Source organism: Acipenser ruthenus, chromosome 52, assembly GCF_902713425.1.
Source record: "Acipenser ruthenus chromosome 52, fAciRut3.2 maternal haplotype, whole genome shotgun sequence".
Taxonomy (NCBI): Eukaryota; Metazoa; Chordata; class Actinopteri; order Acipenseriformes; family Acipenseridae; genus Acipenser; species Acipenser ruthenus.
Genome location: NC_081240.1, coordinates 2,534,476 through 2,554,482, shown reverse-complemented (window position 1 = coordinate 2,554,482; position 20,007 = coordinate 2,534,476). Strand labels below are relative to the sequence as shown.

General features: G+C 41.6%; 1 protein-coding gene across 2 annotated transcripts; it reads right to left on the bottom strand.

The window, feature by feature from the left end:
- Positions 1-551: 551 nt before the first annotated feature.
- On the bottom strand, positions 552-18,009 carry LOC131722959 (extracellular serine/threonine protein kinase FAM20C-like). 2 transcript variants are annotated; one of them, XM_059016159.1, is made up of 11 exons: positions 17,551-17,792; positions 14,688-15,149; positions 13,496-13,671; positions 11,682-11,760; positions 9,097-9,189; positions 8,266-8,381; positions 6,168-6,348; positions 5,579-5,688; positions 5,381-5,462; positions 2,402-2,461; positions 552-1,565 (listed from the first exon to the last, which is right to left on the bottom strand). In XM_059016159.1, exons 2-11 carry the CDS (start codon positions 15,143-15,145, stop codon positions 1,343-1,345), a joined length of 1,578 nt encoding a protein of 525 aa, XP_058872142.1. In that variant the 5' UTR covers positions 15,146-15,149; positions 17,551-17,792; the 3' UTR covers positions 552-1,342. The 2 variants fall into 2 exon arrangements, with proteins under 2 accessions (XP_058872142.1, XP_058872143.1); XM_059016160.1 differs by lacking the exons at positions 552-1,565; positions 2,402-2,461 and adding an exon at positions 2,469-5,123 and having other exon boundaries at positions 17,551-18,009.
- Positions 18,010-20,007: the final 1,998 nt, after the last annotated feature.

The window sequence follows — 20,007 nt, the reverse complement described above, 5'->3', positions numbered from 1 at the left end:
GAAATGTAGGAATGTGCTGCCACTCAGTAGCTGGGACGGGTTTAAAGTATTCAGAATGAATCAATGATAGATACAAGTCAGGAAGGCGGGACATTGCCCAGGAGCACTGGGAAATGTATTTATTATTATTTTTGTAGTAGTTTTTATTTTTGAATTGGAAAAGGGTAAAGTCAAAATGAATTGCTTAACCATTTTCACAGTTTTTCCAGTATTGTCTGGTGCTTATTGGCTATCAACCGATTTCATTTTTTTTGTATCAGGGGTGTTTTATTGGGTTTTATTGGTTAAAACCTAAAATCAGAAGCCCTAATTATATTACATTTGTGATATTGAGTTTTTTTGTCAGTGTTCTAGGAAAGCTGCTTCTAGTTAATGTGTTTTGTGTAAAGTAGTATATTGGCTTACATACAGTTTATATAGACATTTTCACGTACATTACGATGTATATAGATGCATATATTTTTTTTATGGTACGCCCCACCAAGTGAACAGTCTTAAATGGCCCTTGCTGCCAGATTTTGCCATTCAAAGAAATTTTCATAACCAAGTAATTCAGCAAGATGTATTTATTTTGGTTAGTGAATCAGTGAATCAAATAAACAAATCTGTTGAATTGATTCACTAAACTGAATGAATCAAATGAATCGAGTCAGTAAAAAGAATCAAACTGCACATCACTAGTTTTCAGGCCAGAAAAATAGGTTTAAATAGCTCGTCTATCAGTGGTTAAAGCCTGATATCCAAACAAATGAATTATCGCTCCCTTTAATGTGCACACTACAATTATCGTCCTTTAGCAAATGCAGTGTGAATGAAGCTCACCTCATTATTCAGAGTGGGGTGCCTCATTTAAATACATTATCATGCATCACCATACAAATCACATATTCATTCTGATTACCATAGTATGGCACAATAAAATGAGTGCACCATAATATGCCCACTATTTCGTGAGATAATGAATAAAATTGCAATAGTAAATACATAAATCATTAACGCGCACAGTAATTGCAATTATCGTGCACCATAAAGTTTAGCACCATTTCGTAAATGAGGCCCAGAGTCTGCAATGTGTTAAAATTGTTCTGATGGTCCCTTCCTCAATGCCTATCAGCTTATTTTGTTGGTGTCTGTGTCTGTTTTCCATAATGGCCCACATATAAAGAGAGCCCTGCCACTGGAGTAAACCTCAGCTGCAGTGTGCATTCTCTATCAGAGTCCAGCATCATCTGACAACCTACTGGAACTGAAACTCACTTGCAACAGGCACCTCTGATATATTACACAATACATGGGTCTGGAGCACAACTGAATCAGTGGTGTGTGGGTCTTCACTATGATGTCATGGCGTGATGTCATCATGCAGCACTCCCCCTCGCTGTGAAGTCACACAGGTGCTCACGGCTCTCAGGACAGTGTCCAACCTCCTGTCCAGAGCAGAGAGGTGTGGTTCAGACAGAACTGGAGAGAGGGGGTCCCGGGACAGTGACTCCCGGAGAACATCGCTCAGCCTGTACTCTTCTTGAGAGAGCAGCTGGAGACGCAGGTATGTGGAGCGCTTGATCCTGAGAGGCAAGGAGCAGGAAGAGATGCTCAGTAGACTGTAGAGAGTGCTCAACTAGAGCTGGTGATGTCATTTCCTGAATACAGGCAAGTTCTCTTTAAACCAATGAAGTGAGTGTTTCCTTCAAGCTGTCACTCATTCTGAACTGGACTTCACACACAATAACAGTGTGTTACTGAACAACAACAAAAAAGGACTAACAAGAAAAAAAACTTTTATCAGGGCCACTCTGACCTAGAGTGGGTGAAAACCAGCTTGTATATCTTTGACAGCACCTGAATAAGACTCCCATTACAGAGTAGTCTGATTCATTCCTGGTTTTACTATGAGTCTAATAAGACACACCTGGGCTTGTTACCCTTACACACTGGGGCTAGCAATAGGAGTCTTATTTCCATCCCTGCGCTCAGTTCATAATGAAATAGGCATGGGCTTCTCGAACCCGGTCCTCGGGACCCCAGTGTCTTCTGGTTTTCATTCCGACTGAATGAATTACTTAACTAAACCCTTAATCGAATTAATAATTTGCTTAATTAGACCTTTTTAATTGTTTTCGGCTCCTAAAAAGCTGCAGATTTCAAGTTACTTTTACAATTTTATAGTTAACTTAAAATCTGTTTAAAACAATTAGAAAGGGTCTAATTAAGCAAATGATTACACTGAAGACACTGGGGTCCCGAGGACCTGGTTTGGGAAACCTTATCTAATATCTCCTACAAATCACACTGACAAAGAATTTGCCAAAGCGTTTGTCCGCTTGACTGTACTCTGATCCAGCTGTTCTATTTTCCCTCTTATCCAAAGCACTGGTGAGCTCCACTGTTGTGGATGATCTACCTGCAGCACTGCCTGAGCGGAGCCAGGATAGAGATCTCATCATGGGAGTGTCGTCCAAACCTGCACAGGCAAACAGAGCAGGTGTTAAGAGTGCCACGGCATAGCGTTGAATTCCCAATCTAATTCAATAATGAAACATAATATATATCCTTATACAATTTTACCATCGTTTTGCCCCATGCAGTTTTCCCCCCATGCTTTTCCTATGGTTACACTCTGCATATATCATAGCTTACCCTGGTTTGCCATGTTATTTTTTTAACATACTTTACCTTCCCTCCCTCTCTTTGCTTCACAATGCTTCCTTATTCTTTAGCTTTCACTGTGCTTCATTACACCTTGCTGTGCTTTTACTAAGGGACACTTTTAAAAGGGTTAGTTACCATGTTTTTTTTTAATATGCTTTACCAGACCTCTCTGTGCTTTACAATGCTTCCCTATGCTTCGCCAGACCTCTCTGTGCTTTACAATGCTTCCCTATGCTTTACCAGACCTCTCTGTGCTTTACAATGCTTCCCTATGCTTTACCAGACCTCTCTGTGCTTTACAATGCTTCCCTATGCTTTACCAGACCTCTCTGTGCTTCACAATGCTTCCCTATGCTTTACCAGACCTCTCTGTGCTTTACAATGCTTCCCTATGCTTCGCCAGACCTCTCTGTGCTTTACAATGCTTCCCTATGCTTTGCCAGACCTCTCTGTGCTTTACAATGCTTCCCTATGCTTTACCAGACCTCTCTGTGCTTTACAATGCTTCCCTATGCTTTACCAGACCTCTCTGTGCTTTACAATGCTTCCCTATGATTTAGATTTCACTGTGATTCATTACACTTTGCTGTGCTTTTACTATGGGACACTTTTATAAGGGTTAGCTGTTTCATTATGACAGATAATGTTTAATATAGATATATTTTACTTGCATGTAATCTGATAGTTTGAAAATATTTGTTTGCATGTAATTGGTAGTTAGCCTAAGTGAGTGTGACAGAAAGAATGAACCTTGGTTACAAATCTCCCTGTGAGGGTGCTGTAAAGGGAACAGTGTGTCCCGGGACTAGATGGTTTGGCAATTCATTCCAGGGAAAGTTGGAAGTCGGCCATCTAGAAAGGGGGCAGAGTCATCGCCCCAGACGAGAGGCGATGTGGCAATCGCAGATTGGAGGAAAAGCGATTGCACTCGCAATCCCAGGTGGGGGACACTGCTGTTGTACCCTTGAGCAAGGTACTTTACTCCAGTAAAAACCCAACTGTATAAATGGGGAATTGTATGTAAGAATAATGTGATATCTGTATAATGTGATTCTTGTAACATTGTCTTGTAACAATTGTAAGTCGCCCTGGATAAGGGCGTCTGCTAAGAAATAAATAATAATAATAATAAATAATAACCAAGGGGGCATGGCTGACAGTATAAAAGGGGATGTGACGAAGCTAACTGTCCCTTTGTTATGGTTACCAATGAACTGCTGAAGGACTGTGAGTGTTTGTACTGTTTTCGTCTGTCGAGTAATTGTCTTGTTTGTTATTATTAGAGAAGTAAACTATCCAGGAGCTGTTGCTTGAAGCCAGCACCAAACCTGGACTGCACTTCACCTCTGTTCACTGTTAACTGTATTTCACCACTCACACAAAGAGCACTCACTCTGGACTTGTGACCGTGTTTGTTATACGTGTTATTATTATTTCGGGACTGAACCCCGTGGTTTTAACTGAGCACTACACATAGTTGTGTATTGCCAGTTATTATTATTTACAGTTGTCAAGTGACTTTGGATTATAAATAAACCATCATTTCGCCAGAAACTCTGTTGTCTGTCATTGTATTGAGCACTGCATCACCTCTACACCTGCGCACTGCAAACCACTTTGCCGCAGTGAGTTATTTAAGATTTAAACTGAGTTTTGAATTGCTGCTTGTGGTGTTGTATGGGTTATGAGGGGTCACACACAGCTCATTTTAATTTGAACGTTTCATAGAAACGGGAGGCAGGGATACCTAAAAATGAAGGGTTTTCTTTTTAATCAGTGGTGCTGAGGATGGGTTAAAAAGCGTCCAGTGCTTTTCAATCAAATAAAGGGGGGAGATGTGTGAATGAATTTCAAGATGTATTTGTCTATTTGATTCAATCAAACGATTGATTAGTTGTGTTTTTTGACTCAGTATAACAAAGTAACATGTAAAATGTGGGTAAAGAAAGAGGCTTGTTACCAGCAGGTTTCCGGTTCAATCTCAGCTCAGCCACTGCCTCACTGTGATTGACTCTGAGCAAGTCACATAACTTCCTTGTGCTCCGTCCTTCGGCGTAAAACCAAGGTCCTATTGTAAGTGACTCTGCAGCAGCAGTTGTTGATGATTCTTAGTTCACCCCCTAGTTTCTGTAAGTTGCTTTGAATAAAAGCATCTGCTAAATGAGTAATTAATAATAATGTAAGCACCTTAAAATGTGAGATGTGATTTTAGAAATTACCACTTGGGGGGGTGTGTCTGTAATTCCCGTACCATGCAGTTGTGATTTTGTACAACAATTATACATATACTACCTACCAGCCACAACCTGAACGAACCACGATTGACTTTCTCTTAGGGGGTGATGGAAGGAGGGAGAAAGCAGTTCAGTCTCCATGCCTCAAGCCTGCCCTGGACTGGAGGGAGCCCCCTTTGTCTTAGTGGGATGAGGGAGGGAGGGAGCAGTTCAGTCTCCATGCCTCAAGCCTGCCCTGGACTGGAGAAAGACCCATTTCTCTTAGTGGGGAGAGGGAGAGAGTGAGCAGTTTAGGCTCTATGACTCAAACCTGCCCTGGACTGGAGGGAGCCCCATTTCTCTTAGTGGGGAGAGGGAGGGAGTGAGCAGTTCAGGCTCTATGACTCAAACCTGCCCTGGACTGGAAGGAGCCCCATTTCTCTTAGTGGGGTGAGAGAGGGAGGGAGCAGTTCAGTCCGTGCCCAATACGCTGGGCTCTATATTTGAGGTGTACTCACCCCCTGCCATTATCCAAGTGAATCAGAAACGTGTTGTTGCCAAACCTCTCAAAGGTTTCATAGTGATGACGGTCTAGGTTACCTGTGTGACAAGAGGAGGGAGTTCATTACAGAACACTTTTCTCATTCAATTCATGGAACAGGAAAGCTTTTTTTTTCTATGGATGGATTACTGAAGTAATAAACGAAGGTTTGTACCCATGAGGAAGTCCAGTATGCACAGGTCAATCAGGTCCAGCAGTCTGGTGCCCTTGTTGTAGGGGGGAGTCTGTTTGACCGTCGCACAGTAGTCTGGGTTTGTCTCCCACCTGGAAGAGGAATGTGCGCTGGTGAAATGGATCTCCCGGATCCCTTACATGCATTCAGAATGGAAGTTCCATTATCTCAATACCCACCTTGAATATCATCCCCAGTGCTACTCCTAACACAACGTCCTTTCCCTAAATCTCCTCTCTACACTGTCTGGAGCTTCTTGTTGTAGGATCTCCCTTCCCCTCCCTCATCTCGCTCCTCTCCTCTGTCTCTCTTCCCCTCCAGCACCTTATCCCCTCTCCGTCCTTTCTCATTGTGTTTTAGGACCCTTTCTCCCCTCCCCCGATTCTGTCAGTTCAAGCTCAAGTCACTCCTTTCCTCTCTTTCTCTCCCCTATCCTCTCCTCTCCTCTTCTCTCTCCTCCCTCCTCTTTCCCCTCCCCACCTCCCCGCCCTCTGCCTTCTCCCTCTCCCCTCTCCATCATCTCTTGTGCTTGTAGTAGGATCTCCCCTCCCCTCCTCTCCCCTCCTCTCACTGTGCTGTCTTGCTCCTGCTATAGGATCTCCTCCAGGGGCTCCTCCAGCTCCTCCTCTTGGCCAGGCTAGGGTCGGGTAGGAAGGCAGCCATCGAGCCCTCGAGCTGGTGGGGCCGGCCGCACACAGCGTGCTCCGTGGAGCAGTAATACGAGCACTCGCCGTAGAAACACACATTGCTCGCTGACACACAGAGACACAGAGAGAGATGAGAGAGAGAGAGAGAGTCACTCACCATAGAAACACACGCTGCTCGTTGACACACAGAGACACACAGAGAAAGAGAGAGTGGCTCACCATAGAAACACACATTGCTCGCTGACACACAGAGACACAGAGAGAGAGAGGGAGTCACTCGCCATAGGAACACACGCTGCTCGTTGACACACAGAGACACAGAGAGAGAGAGAGAGAGAGTCACTCACCATAGAAACACACATTGCTCGCTGACACGCAGAGACACACAGACACAGAGAGAGAGAAAGAGAGTCACTCACCATAAAAACACACGTTGCTCGTTGACACACAGAGACACACAGAGACACAGAGAGAGAGAGAGAGTCACTCGCCATAGAAACACACGTTGCTCGCTGACACACAGACACACAGAGAGATGAGGGTCACTCACCATAGAAACACATGCTGCTCGTTGACACACAGAGACACAGAGAGAGAGAGAGAGAGAGTCACTCACCATAGAAACACACATTGCTCGCTGACACACAGAGACACACAGAGATGAAAGAGAGAGTCACTCGCCATAGAAACACACGCTGCTAGTTGACACACAGAGACACAGAGAGAAAGAGAGAGTCAATCGCCATAGAAACACACGCTGCTCGTTGACACACAGAGACACACAGAGAGACAGAGAGAGAGATAGAGATAGAGTGAGAGACAGAGACAGACCCAGAGTTTAATTTTACATTCCTCCCTCTATTTAATTATTCCTTTTCATTTATTAACTTTTATTGATGTTCCTAATGCTTATATTGTACTTTGTAAATGCTTTTGCAATAACAAGAATGCTGCCATGCCAATAAAGCAAATTTGAATTTGAAAGAGACAGAGTAAGAGAGAGAGAGACAGAGACAGGGACAGTGAGAGAGAGACCCGTGTAAAAGTTTACCATGGTATTCTTGCAGTTTCCCCCCATGCTTTTCCTGTGGTTATACTTTACATATAGTTGACCCTATTTTGCCATGTTTATCAATATGCTTTACAATACCACTGTGCTTTGCTTACCTATGCTTTAGCTTTCACTCTGCTTTATTACAGGACACTTTTTAAGGGTTAGTTTACCATGGTTTGTTTTTTTAATATTCTTTACCGTACCTCTCTGTGCTCTGCAGTGCTTACCTATGCTTTAGCTTTTGCTGTGCTTCATTACACCTATCTTGTAAGATAATTAATTTTAAAGATGGTCAGCACTACTTTAAAGGGAGGGACCAGTGATACTGTTAATAAAGCTAATAAGAGGTGAGGAATGGATTTTAAAGATGGTCAGTGCTTCTTTAAAGGGACGGTCAGTGATACTGTTAATAAAGCTAATAAGAGGTAAGAGAATGGTTTTTAAAGATAGTCAGCGCTCCTTTAAAGAGATGGACCAGTGATACTGTTAATAAAGCTAATAAGAGGTAAGAGAATGGATTTTAAAGATGGTCAGCGCTTCTTTAAAGGGAGGGCCAGTGATACAGTTAATAAAGCTAATAAGAGGTGAGAGAATGGATTTTAAAGATGGTCAGCTCTTCTTTAAAGGGAGGGCCAGTGATACTGTTAATGAAGCTCATAAGAGGTAAGAGAATGGTTTTTAAAGATAGTCAGCGCTCCTTTAAAGGAATGGACCAGCGATACTGTAAATAAAGCTAATAAGAGGTGAGGAATGGATTTTAAAGATGGTCAGCGCTTCTTTAAAGGGAGGGCCAGTGATACTGTTAATAAAGCTAATAAGAGGTGAGAGAATGGATTTTAAAGATGGTCAGCACTCCTGCAGAAGTGCAGTTGCAATGGAAGTTAAAGCCATGGCTAGCAGGTGAAGGTGTAGAGTACAGTGTTTCACTAACTGCCCAGTCCTGTAGTTCTGGCTTGTCTTCCTCTCACCTGGTGATCTATAGAAAGTCCGGGCTAGTTTCCGGTCTGTTGTAATTTCCCAGATTTCCGATGTGACGTTGATCAAGCGGCCCACAGCTGGCGGGATCCTCCGGAAATCCAAAATCCTGCCCCAAGAGAGACGGAGCTCATCACATTGACTTTCCATTCAATTCAATGGGTTGAGATGCCGATTCATTACTGTGGCGCCCTATAGGAAGTATCCTGATCCCTGTGGTTGAAACTTTCTTTTAAAAACGGCATCATAAAATGTGCATGAAGTTCACCACCTAGCCATGTTAATATACTGGTACGGTATGAAGAGTGGTTACTGTAGTGGGCATCACTGTACTGTAGCTCTCGTTCAAGCGTGCCACAGTAATTGACATGAGCTAATGTAAATTGGTCCCCGAACTGAAAAGTTGCCCCCCCTCCCCACCCCAAATTTGAACTTTTATTTAGGTCAAAAAAGTGCGACTTGAATTTGAAAAAATCCGGCTATGTGTGATTTAGAGGTGAGTTAAAAAAACTTGCCCTGTTTTAAAGTGTCCTGAGATTACCACCATTTTCTCTGAAGTCCCCACCCCTTTCTCTGAAGTCCCCACCCTTTAATCTGAAGTCCCCACCCCTTTCTCTGAAGTCCCCATCCTTTAATCTGAAGTCCCCACCCCTTTCTCTGAAGTCCCCACCCATTTCCCTGATGTCCCCTCCCCTTTCTCTGATGTCACCACCCCGTTTCAGTCCCCTGGTTGCAGCTACGTCTCTAGTGTAGATTTGCCACCTCATTGCACTTCTCGGCCAGTGTATTAAGGAGAGAGTGGCAAGCTGAGGTGAGCTGTTTACCTGTCCAGGTGAAAGGCAGCGATCTCAGCGTTGTGTCTCTCAAAATCAGAGAAGTAGAAAAAGTCAGGCGAGGTTTCCTGGTCACGCGCTTGCCTGCCAATCAAAAGACAGGAAGGGAAATATCAGGAAATGCCTTTAAGAAGTATTCATCGGCAGTGTAAGATCTGGTACTTTTAATTATTTTAGTGTTTTAATACACTTTGAATAATCATTTGAATAGTCTTTCTTGCTGAGACGCATTTAATGTATGTAACGTGCTGAGACCTTTCTAAGATTGACTGTACTCAAGATAGGCTGGCAGCTACTCAAAGTAATGTTAGGGTACATTGAATGCTATGGAAATGTGAATCAGGAGGAGATAATTGCTATCTATTCTCTTTGCCTCGTATGGATTAATATAGTGTTGCTACTGGAGAGCAGCAGTGTGGAGTAGTGGTTAGGGCTCTGGACTTCTGACTGGAGGGTCGTGGGTTCAATCCCTTGTGGGGGACACTGCTGCTGTACCCTTGAGCAAGGTACTTTACCTAGATTGCTCCAGTAAAAACCCAACTGTATAAATGGGTAATTGTATGTAAAAATAATGTGATATCTTGTAACAATTGTAAGTCGCCCTGGATAAGGGCGTCTGCTAAGAAATAAATAAATAATAATAATAATATTAGAAGTTAAGTAATGCAACTTGTATTGTTGACTGCGATTGTATTGGTGTCTGATTATCCTAATACATTCCGGGTGTATTTTTAAAACACATTGGTGAGGACTGATCTAACAGCAGGTATTCAAGAAATCCATTCATTACAGAGTAAGTAGCGGGGTTCTGAAAAATATAGCGTTACACGTCCCCACGTGTTGCTACAACTGTTTAAATAATGGACCGGTCATTTATATTTTCATTTTACACTTATAGCTTTAAAGTTTATTTCAAAGCTTTTTTCAAAATGTCAGCTCTAGTGCACTGATAGTGTAAGGATTATTACCCACATTGTCAAACAGGTAACACAGCATGAACGATTAATGATGTGGTACGGAATAGAAAAGCCAGAGCACGTGTTATGTTTTTTTTTTTTTTTTAATTGCTCTTCCTGCAGTGATTTATAAATTAACCAAAACGTTTGTCTATTTGACTTTCTCATAAGTTTGTGAGTTTGGGAAATGACTGAATTTCCTTGTAACTTATTATTATAAAATATTTAGGATGTGTAATTAAGAAATTCAATTTTAAGAAGTTGTTAGGTATTAAATAAATTGAATAAAATGTGTTAATTACTCAACGCAAAACAATGCGGTCCCTTGAATTCCCTTGTTTACACAATTATTGAGTTTCAATCAATAATAATCTGACAGTGTTATGATAAAACTCACTAAAACTCATTTAGATTTTATAAATGATTGTTTGTCTTACCTTTCTTTTCTGCTTTTGATATGCAATAGTATTTTTGAAACTTTCTTTAGTTTCCTTAGAAATGTGTCATCTCTGCAGTGCATTGTGGGATTGCAGTCCTGCCAAAGATGTTATCTCTGATTAAACTCAACAAAGAACTACATCTCCTAGTTTCCACTGTCATTATCACTGGTGCTATGTTCTGTTCTAAAGCTGAATGATGTGTCAGTACCAGTGTTTAGCAACTCATTTTCATTGTCAGTTTATGGACTTGGTACAGGAGTAAAAATGTCAGTGCCTTGGATGAGAGGAAAATTCACTTCCAATCGGCTTTTAAAACACTGCGAAAGTTAATTGCCATCGATTGGTGCTCAGTTGTAATGGCGAGGGAAGGACTGCTCTTCTTGTTTTGAAATGAACATGTTAATGAATGGATTTATTTAATCCCTGCTGATAAATATTTCCTAAAGGTAAATACCAGGCACTCCCCTATTTTATAGCACTAGACCCTAATATCAATGTGATACCTGGAATGTATTTGCATCACATGGCAATGGCGTCCCATTCATATCAGCTAAACTGTTGAATTATTCGTATTTATTATATAACAAATCCAGTATAGGGTGTAGTCTAAGATATAAGCGGATTTTGACCCACTCAAGGTCAGAGTGGCCCTGTAGACAGGACAGTGTCACCAGCCAGGAAGAGAGACACAGAAGCTGCAGGTGAAACACTAATACCCATGTTTACTTGCCAAATAATCAAAAGTAACAAGGACAGAAACATTAAACAAAACAAAAGACACAAGCGCCAAAACAAAAGGTTTACACAAAACTCACAAATGTAAACAAACACAGAAATGGACATGCTGTAAATACAGCATATCATGAAACACACTCCATCGAACACAGCCCTCCCACCTATATCACCAACATCAACTCTAATCCCTCTAATTAACACCCTTGAATACCTATTTTACACACCCGTGGCTGGAACCTAATTAATCACTTAAACATTTATTCACTTGTCGGCTCCAGCCACATTCCCACGTGTTTTGACAGGAAGAAACTTACCCCCCTCCCTGCCAACCCAATATTCCCCACACCAACACACACACACACGTGCACCACAGGCCCTTATAAAAGTTTTTGTCTGAACAGTTAGTCCAGTTCAGAAAGATTGACAGCTTGAAGGAAACACTTACTTCATTGGTTTAAAGAGAGCTTGTCCGTAGTTTGGAAATGACATCACCAGCTTCAGTTGAGTCCCGCCCGGCTTCTGAACTGAAATGCAAAACAGCAAATTAAATTTCAATTTCAACTGATTTTATGTATATAGCGCCTTTATCTAACCACTGAGCTACTCAAACCCACTGCCTTCCACACTGCAGCCCAGTGCTTTCTTTATCTAACCACTGAGCTCCTCAAACCCCACTGCCTTCCACACTGCAGCCCAGCGCTTTCTTTATCTAACCACTGAGCTCCTCAAACCCGCTGCCTTCCACACTGCAGACCAGCGCTTTCTTTATCTAACCACTGAGCTACTCAAACCCACTGCCTTCCACACTGCAGCCCAGTGCTTTCTTTATCTAACCACTGAGCTCCTTAAACCCCACTGCCTTCCCCACTGCAGCCCAGCGCTTTCTTTATCTGACCACTGAGCTCCTCAAACCCCACTGCCTTCCACACTACAGCCCAGCGCTTTCTTTATCTAACCACTGAGCTCCTCAAACCCCACTGCTTTCCACACTGCAGCCCAGCGCTTTCTTTATCTAACCACTGAGCTCCTCAAACCCCACTGCCTTCCACACTGCAGCCCAGCGCTTTCTTTATCTAACCACTGAGCTCCTCAAACCCGCTGCCTTCCACACTGCAGACCAGCGCTTTCTTTATCTAACCACTGAGCTCCTCAAACCCCACTGCCTTCCACACTACAGCCCAGCGCTTTCTTTATCTAACCACTAAGCTCCTCAAACTCCGCTGCCTTCCACACTGCAGCCCAGCGCTTTCTTTATCTAACCACTGAGCTCCTCAAACCCCACTGCTTTCCACACTGCAGTACAGCATTCTCTTTCTTTGTTTCTTTCTTCCTTTCAAGACGGCTAACCAATGCTTTTAAAATTGATCATCTTTCCTCTTATCTATTCTGTTCTAAAGCTGAATGTGTCAGTACCAGTGTTAACCACCAGAGAGCAGTGTCGTCAATGGAATGAAACTGCTCTCATTATTATGAACAAATAAAACAAAAGGACAGTTGTAATTGTAATCAGAATTGCTGCCAGTTCTGTTGTCATTTCAACGCTTGTCTTCTTTCTATTCCTTAAGGATATTATCTTCAAGTATTGCTCATCCTTGTTAGACAGCTTTTTGGGTCTTCCAGTCCTGGGTTTATCAATTACAGATTATGTTTCTCTGTACTTGTTGATTATGCTTCGGATACCACACATTGAAAATAGTGATGCGAGCTATTTCACTCAATGTTTTTCCTTCTTTATGCAAGCCAAGGTTGTTATAATAGTAGAAAACACTAGTGGAGGCTTTGAGTAAATTGTTGATTCTCATAATGCAGCAGAGTAGAAAAATGCAACATGTTTAAGACTTTTGCACAGCAGTGTACTCTGTGTGTGTGTGTGTGTGTGTGTGAGTGTGCAGCTCTGTACTCTGTGTGTGTGTGCGTGTGTGTGTGTGCAGCTCTGTGCTCTGTGTGTGTGTGTGTGAGTCTGAGTCTGAGTGTGCAGCTCTGTGCTCTGTGTGTGTGTGTGTGTGTGTGTGAGAGAGAGAGTGTGAGTGTGTAGCTCTGTGCTCTGTACTCTGTGTTTGTGTGTCTGTGTGTGTGTGTGTGTGTGTGTGAGTGTGCAGCTCTGTGTGTGTGTGTCAGTGTGAGTTTGCAGCTCTGTGCTCTGTGTGTGTGTGTGTGTGTGTGAGTGTGCAGCTCTGTGATCTGTGTGTGTGTGTGAGTCTGAGTCTGAGTGTGCAGCTCTGTGCTCTGTGTGATCCCTGCTGTCACAGCGAGTCTCACCGGCGCTCTTGATCTTGTGTGTAGCGAGTTGCTCCAGCAGCAGCTCCAGGGCTGGCTCGTGTCGGGGGTACAGCTCATAGCGGTTTATCCCCAGGTGAAAGCGCAGCCAGGGGGGGTACGACTCCACACTGCTGTTCCACTGAGAGGGGGGAAAGCCCCCATCCTCATCACTCACCCTGGAGGATGGGGTGGAAGAGAAATACAAGACACAGAAGATTCTCAGAGCTCACGGAATTCCCAACATTATCAAAGCTTTCTGCACCAAGCCATCTTTATTATTGTTTTAATTAAGAGCATGAGAACGTAAGAAAAGTTTTGGAATGACAAAAGGCCCACATCTTTCTCCCCTACTGATTTAAAAGCACAGAATCTAGTCAGTGTTTTAGATCCAACTACTTCATCTGGTAGGCTATTCCATGCATTTATAACTAATAATTTAGTTATAAACTTTACTCAGCTTCCAGTTATGCCCTCTTGTTCTTCTCTCTGTGCTAAATTTGCAGTGGTGTCTTGGACTTCATCTAGATTTTAAAGACTTCAATCAAGTCCCCTCGTTTTGGTTACTGATTAGCCAAAAGGTGTGCCTCCTTTAATGAGTTTCTTCTAGTTTTCAGTACCGCTGATGTAGGCATCGGCCAAAACTACTTTCTTTCTTAATTTTTATGTTAATAACACTGATGAAGACGTTAGTCGAAACGTTTGTCTGTTTGCTTTCAATAAATATTTAAACTATTCTCAGGAGATAATGAACCACTTAATCCCCTGGTTTATTGGTACTTGAACAGTTTATTTGAGTACATTCTCGATTGTCTCTTTGGCATAGTAATGTAATGACACAATTCCTGAATGCTAATTTGACTCGGGTGAGTTGTTAGGTGTCCAAACTTGGTCTTTGTTCCAGTCCTGAACCAATTAAACCTCCATACAGAACCTAAAGGAGTTCATTATCTCATGTTAGGTGTTAAATCTGGGGCTTGCATAAAACACCTTAAGTATTCAGTTTAAACATAACACTTAAGGATACCTGTTCCCTTAACTAGAGTATTGACTTAAATGTGCAAAGCTGGTTTTGCTACACCGTTAAACTCAAGGAACAGGAGGGGAAAACTAAGGGGAATTTAATTTAGTGTTTTATGCAACTGGTCACTTTGGCCCTCCAGTGATTGGACACCCCTGTAGCATCAGTACTCACCATTCTTGACTTCCACTGTCTTTCGTGTTCAATTCAGCTCCAGACCTCACTCGAAAGAGCCAGTCTTCCTCTCTCAGTTCAGGCCTCTCTCTGTTGTAGAGTGGGTGTCTGAAAAGGGCCTCCATCTTAGATGTAGCAAGTTTGGCGGGGCCGGCGGACATCTTGTGTGTGGCAGCACGGGTGGCGGCCATGTTGGATGGGGCGCTTTCCAAAGAGGATCTGTTTGAAGAGCCGCTGAAGTCCTGCAGGGCTCTGACCAGCACTGGAGAGTGGCCCCCTCTCGATTTCGGGCCCGCTGAATTGTGGGGGCCCTGCCTAGGGCAGGCTGCTCTGTCTCGGGGCTCGAAGACGGGGTTTAGAGAGATGAGGAGGTGGAGGAGGAGAGAGAGGGAGAGGAGAGCCAGGAAGAGGGGCCTGAACTTGTGGCGCAGGGAAAGCTGCATGAAGCGTAACTTCATCGCACTGCAAATGAAAATAACATGCAATCGATATGAAAGATATCCAGAGTATTGTCATTTTAGACTGTAATATCCTAGTATGTGTTTTCTCTGTTATTCTTCAGGGATGGAAATAAGACTCCTGTTGCATAGCAGTCTGCCCATTCAAGGCTTTACTACGGTCTTATTATTATTATTATTATTATTATTATTATTATTATTATTATTATTATTATTGTTATTATTATTTATTTCTTAGCAGACGCCTTTATCCAGGGCAACTTACAATTGTTACAAGATATCACATTATTTTTTACATGCAATTACATTATTTTTACATACAATTCCCCATTTATACAGTTGGGTTTTTACTGGAGCAATCTAGGTAAAGTGTCCTCCACCTGGGATTGAACCCACGACCCTCCGGTCAAGAGTCTTATTTCCATCCCTGATTCTACGTGGTTGTTTCTGCTTACTAACTATTCCAGAAGCTGCATTTCTAAAGCAAGGTTATTTGAAAAGTTATTGCCCCCTGTGATTTCTAACAGAGATTTGTCATTTTTCACAGAGAAAGCAGAAGTGGAGCCAGTGATTGAAAATATGGAATAGTGGGTTGATAGCCTAGTTGATAAGTCAGGGGTGTCCAAGCAATCCCGGTCCTGGAGGCCCATTCCACTCCAGGTTTAACAGGTGACGTTCTACAGTGAAGTACTTCAGGGTGTGGATGGAGAGTTAATTGATTCCATTTAGAACAGTGTTGGAACAATGACCAGGAGTAGAAGAGCCAGCGTTGGACACCCCTGATCTAAGCAGAAAGAGCATAGAGAAATATGCAAAGTACACATGCTATGATACTAAACATGAAATTAAGGTAGCACTTGCATGAAGCGTCTCTAATTGCTGTATATTTAGTTCCTTAGTAAAAACATGCATGCTTACATATCATTACAATATTATTATGCATAGTTACAATGGACTCAGTGCAGGGTTTCCCAACCCTGGTCCTGGGGACCCCAGTGTCTTCTGATTTTCATTTCAACTGAGCTCACAATTACTCAACTAGACCCTTAATTGAACTGATAATTTGCTTAATTAGACCTTTTAAATTGTTTTCAGCTCTGAAACAGCTGCAGATTTCAAGTTAGCTGTAACATGTTATAAATAACTTGAACTGCAACTGTTTAAGAGCTGAAAACAATTATAAAGGTCTAATTAAGCAAATTATAGGTTAAATGAAGGGTCTAGTTAAGTAATTGAGAGCTCAGCTGCAATGAAAACCAGCAGACACATGGAGTCCCCTGGACCAGGGTTGGGAACCACTGACTTAATGTGTAAAAATGCTTGCATGATATAACCCTAACCCTAACTCTAACCCTAACCCCCCTATCCATAACGCTATCCCTAACCCTAACCCTAAGTCTTTTCTGATACAACTGTGTACTTACATATATCATGCAAAAAGTAAGTACATAGTAACTATGCATAATAACATTGTAATGATGTGTAAGTACACATGTATTTACTAAGTAATTAGAGACATTAATGCAAAATGTTACCAACATTAAATATTCAAAAAATGTACTTTAACTTTTATTATGTAAAATAATGAATATCAAATGATGTAAAATTAAAATATTCTCAAAACAACATGATCTTCTCCCAACAGCCCTCAATTCAGCAGGATTCCCCCCTTCTGTGGGGTAACTAATCTAAAAGCACAGAATCTAGTCTTTTTTTTTTAATGTTCCCAGTGTTTTAACAACTTCACCTGGTATGCTCTTCCATGCATTTATAACTGTGTAAAAAACTGCTTTCCATCTTCTGTTCTAAACGCTACTCAGCTTCCATTTCTGCCCTCTTGTTCTGCTCTCTGAGCTAAACTAGTGTCTTGGACTTTATCTAGACCATTTATGATTTTAAAAACAATCAAGTCCCCGCTTTCTCTTTTTTTTCTAGTTTGAAGAGATTTCATTATTTTTAACCTGTCCTCGTAGCTCATGTCATTAAGTCCTGGGATCAGCCTAGTTTCCTTTCTCTGTACCTTCTCAAGTACAATACAATACAGCTTGCAAGCAGCACTCTTCATGCAGAGAATCCCACTGCGCTTTACAATAAAAATCCTGCTCAACAATAAGCAAATCTGCTTTAAAATTGAATTTAAAAGGTCTGACTGTGTCAGCATTGCTGATATGACTCGGGAGTTCCAAAGGTAGGGAGCAGAGCAACTAAAGATCCGTGCCTTTAGATACAGGTTCGTACAGCTGTTCTGTGACAAAGCAGGTAAAGACAGTAACTACAGCACAGTCTGATCATCACAGTATTCACGTAACAACTGCAAGAGGCTGTAAACTCCTGTACAGTTTACACAGGTGTAAATGTTTACAAGCAATTGTAACAATTACAAAAAAGTATATTAACAGTGTTACCTGGTTGTTCTCTTCACTCTCTCCTGAGAAGTTCTCTCTGGGTTGATTCCTCCCAGCTCTGCGACCACAGACACTAAGCCAGCTTCTTTATCTCAGTTTTCCTGTATTTTGTTTTGTACAGAGCGGTTTTTCTTATCATCATGTAAACAAAGCCCACTGTTTCCATGCCAGGTCAGTATGAACACTGGTGGGAGGTTTGTTAAACAAAGCAAACAGAATCACCTGAGATATGTAGCACATACTCTAGTTTGTGCAAATGCTTGTGATCCCTGAATGTCTTGTATGTGTCTAAGTGTTCCATGGTTACCTCTAAGCAAGTTGAGAGTGTATTTAATCCCCACATAGTCTGTGCTGTGTCTTACAAAGAGAGCCAGAGAAAGTACACTCTCAGCTTGATTAGAGGTAGCCACTGAACATTTAAAAAAGTAAGTTATTAAATCTAATAACAAAAATAATAAAAGTATTAACAACTTAATCAGTTTATATACAGCTCTGGATACAAGTTTTGCCTATAGAATGACCTAATTTTTCTTCATAAAGTGGAATGAAACCTGCTGAATAATGTCACATTTACATATTGAATTACACACCACTTTGTAGTTTTCCATATACTTAAAAAAACACTGACAAAATTCAAACATGAAATAGTGTACTGCTACTATGGCTTCTGGTAGAGTTTTTCAATATAATTTTGTAGTTTCTTTGATTACATGATGTTAAATAAATGATCAAAATTATGTTCATAGAGTTTTATTTTCTTATTATGTCTCAATCCTAAAATTCTAGGTGATGATAAACTTTTAGGCACAGCTGTAGAATCTGTTTTTGGTTTAAACATTTTGAATGCTGTGTCTTTGACACTGAGTGTGGGATCTACACTCTCTGTGATATTGCAAGTATAGCTGATGCCAGTAGGTTCCAATAGGGGTGTGACTTATAATAGGTATTACATGACAAGAACACCATTGCCTTTGCTGTCATCTGGTGATCAAACAGCACAGTACAGTTTGGATAAAGGGTGAACTTTAAAAGTCTGTTTCAAAGCTCTTTTCAAAATGTCTGCTCTAGTACACTGATAGTGTAAGGATTATTGCCCACATTGTCAAACAGGTAACACAGTTCTTCCTGCAGTGATTTAGAAGACAGATCTCAAACCCGAGTGCACTGGAGTGGACATTTTGAAAGTACACAATTGCATCAGAAAAGGGTTAGGGATAGGGGTAGGTTTCGATTTAGGGTTAGGGTTAAGTTTACAGTTATGGTTGGGGTTAGGGTTAGGGTCAGGGTTATGGTTTGGGTTAGGGGTAGGGATAGGGATAGGGTAAGGGTTATATTATGCAAAAATATGTACACATTAAGTACATTGTAACTATGCATAACAACATTATAATTATGTGTAAGTACACATGTATTTGCTAAGTAACTGCTATGTAAATACACAATAATTAGAGACACATAATGTAAAGTGTTGCCCAGATTTCATCTGCTCAGAAGACCATTACCTGCTTGCACACTCGATCACTTATATAATATCTAGATAAGCCTTAGAACTGAATCCCACACTGTAAAACTAAATGCTTAAGAATTCAGTCTTATGGACCACATTAATACACGCCTTGGCATTGGTTTAGCCGGTAAGGGGTTAACAGTGTGATCCACTAATCTTGTGCTTATTCAATTGCATAATCTGCTATTCCCAAATGTTAGAGGAAAACATTCTGCCTTGATAAATATGAATTAGTGTTCCCTGCCAAAGCGACTGTGTTCTTTCCATCTGTGTTTGTGTTGGGAAAATAAACTGCAGTGTGCCACAAATAGGCTGAAACAGGACTCTCTGAAGTGTGATTACTGTGCTGTGCAAGAGAGAGAGAGAGAAAGAGAGAAAGAAAAAAGAAAGAAGCGTCCCTATGCTTCACCACACCTCTCTGTGCTTTACAATGCTTCCCTATGCTTTACCAGACCTCTCTGTGCTTTACAATGCTTCCCTATGCTTTACCAGACCTCTCTGTGCTTTACAATACTTCCCTATGCTTTACCAGACATCTCTGTGCTTTACAATGCTTCCCTATGCTTTACCACACCTCTTTACCACACCTCTCTATGCTTTACCAGACCTCTCTGTGCTTTACAATACTTCCCTATGCTTTACCAGACATCTCTGTGCTTTACAATGCTTCCCTATGCTTTACCAGACCTCTCTGTGCTTTACAATGCTTCCCTATGCTTTACCAGACCTCTCTGTGCTTTACAATGCTTCCCTATGCTTTACCAGACCTCTCTGTGCTTTACAATGCTTCCCTATGCTTAACCATGCTTTCACTGTGCTTTATTACAGCGATTACCTAAGCAACAGCTCAGAACTGGAGATCAGTGGGCGTTCTCTGATCCCAGTGTTGGGTGTTGCAGAGGTGGGGAAACATTCGAATTGTGCATTTCAATTTGGGTAAAAAATTGAGG

Coding starts and splice junctions, on each gene's coding strand:
- LOC131722959 (XM_059016159.1), bottom strand. CDS start 15,145: ATGAAGTTACGCTTCATGCAGCTTTCCCTGCGCCACAAGTTCAGGCCC. Junction 9,190..11,681: donor GCTCTCTTTAAACCAATGAA/GTAAGTGTTTCC, acceptor TTTGATTGGCAG/GCAAGCGCGTGACCAGGAAA. Junction 8,382..9,096: donor GCTGCCTTTCACCTGGACAG/GTAAACAGCTCA, acceptor CTCTTGGGGCAG/GATTTTGGATTTCCGGAGGA.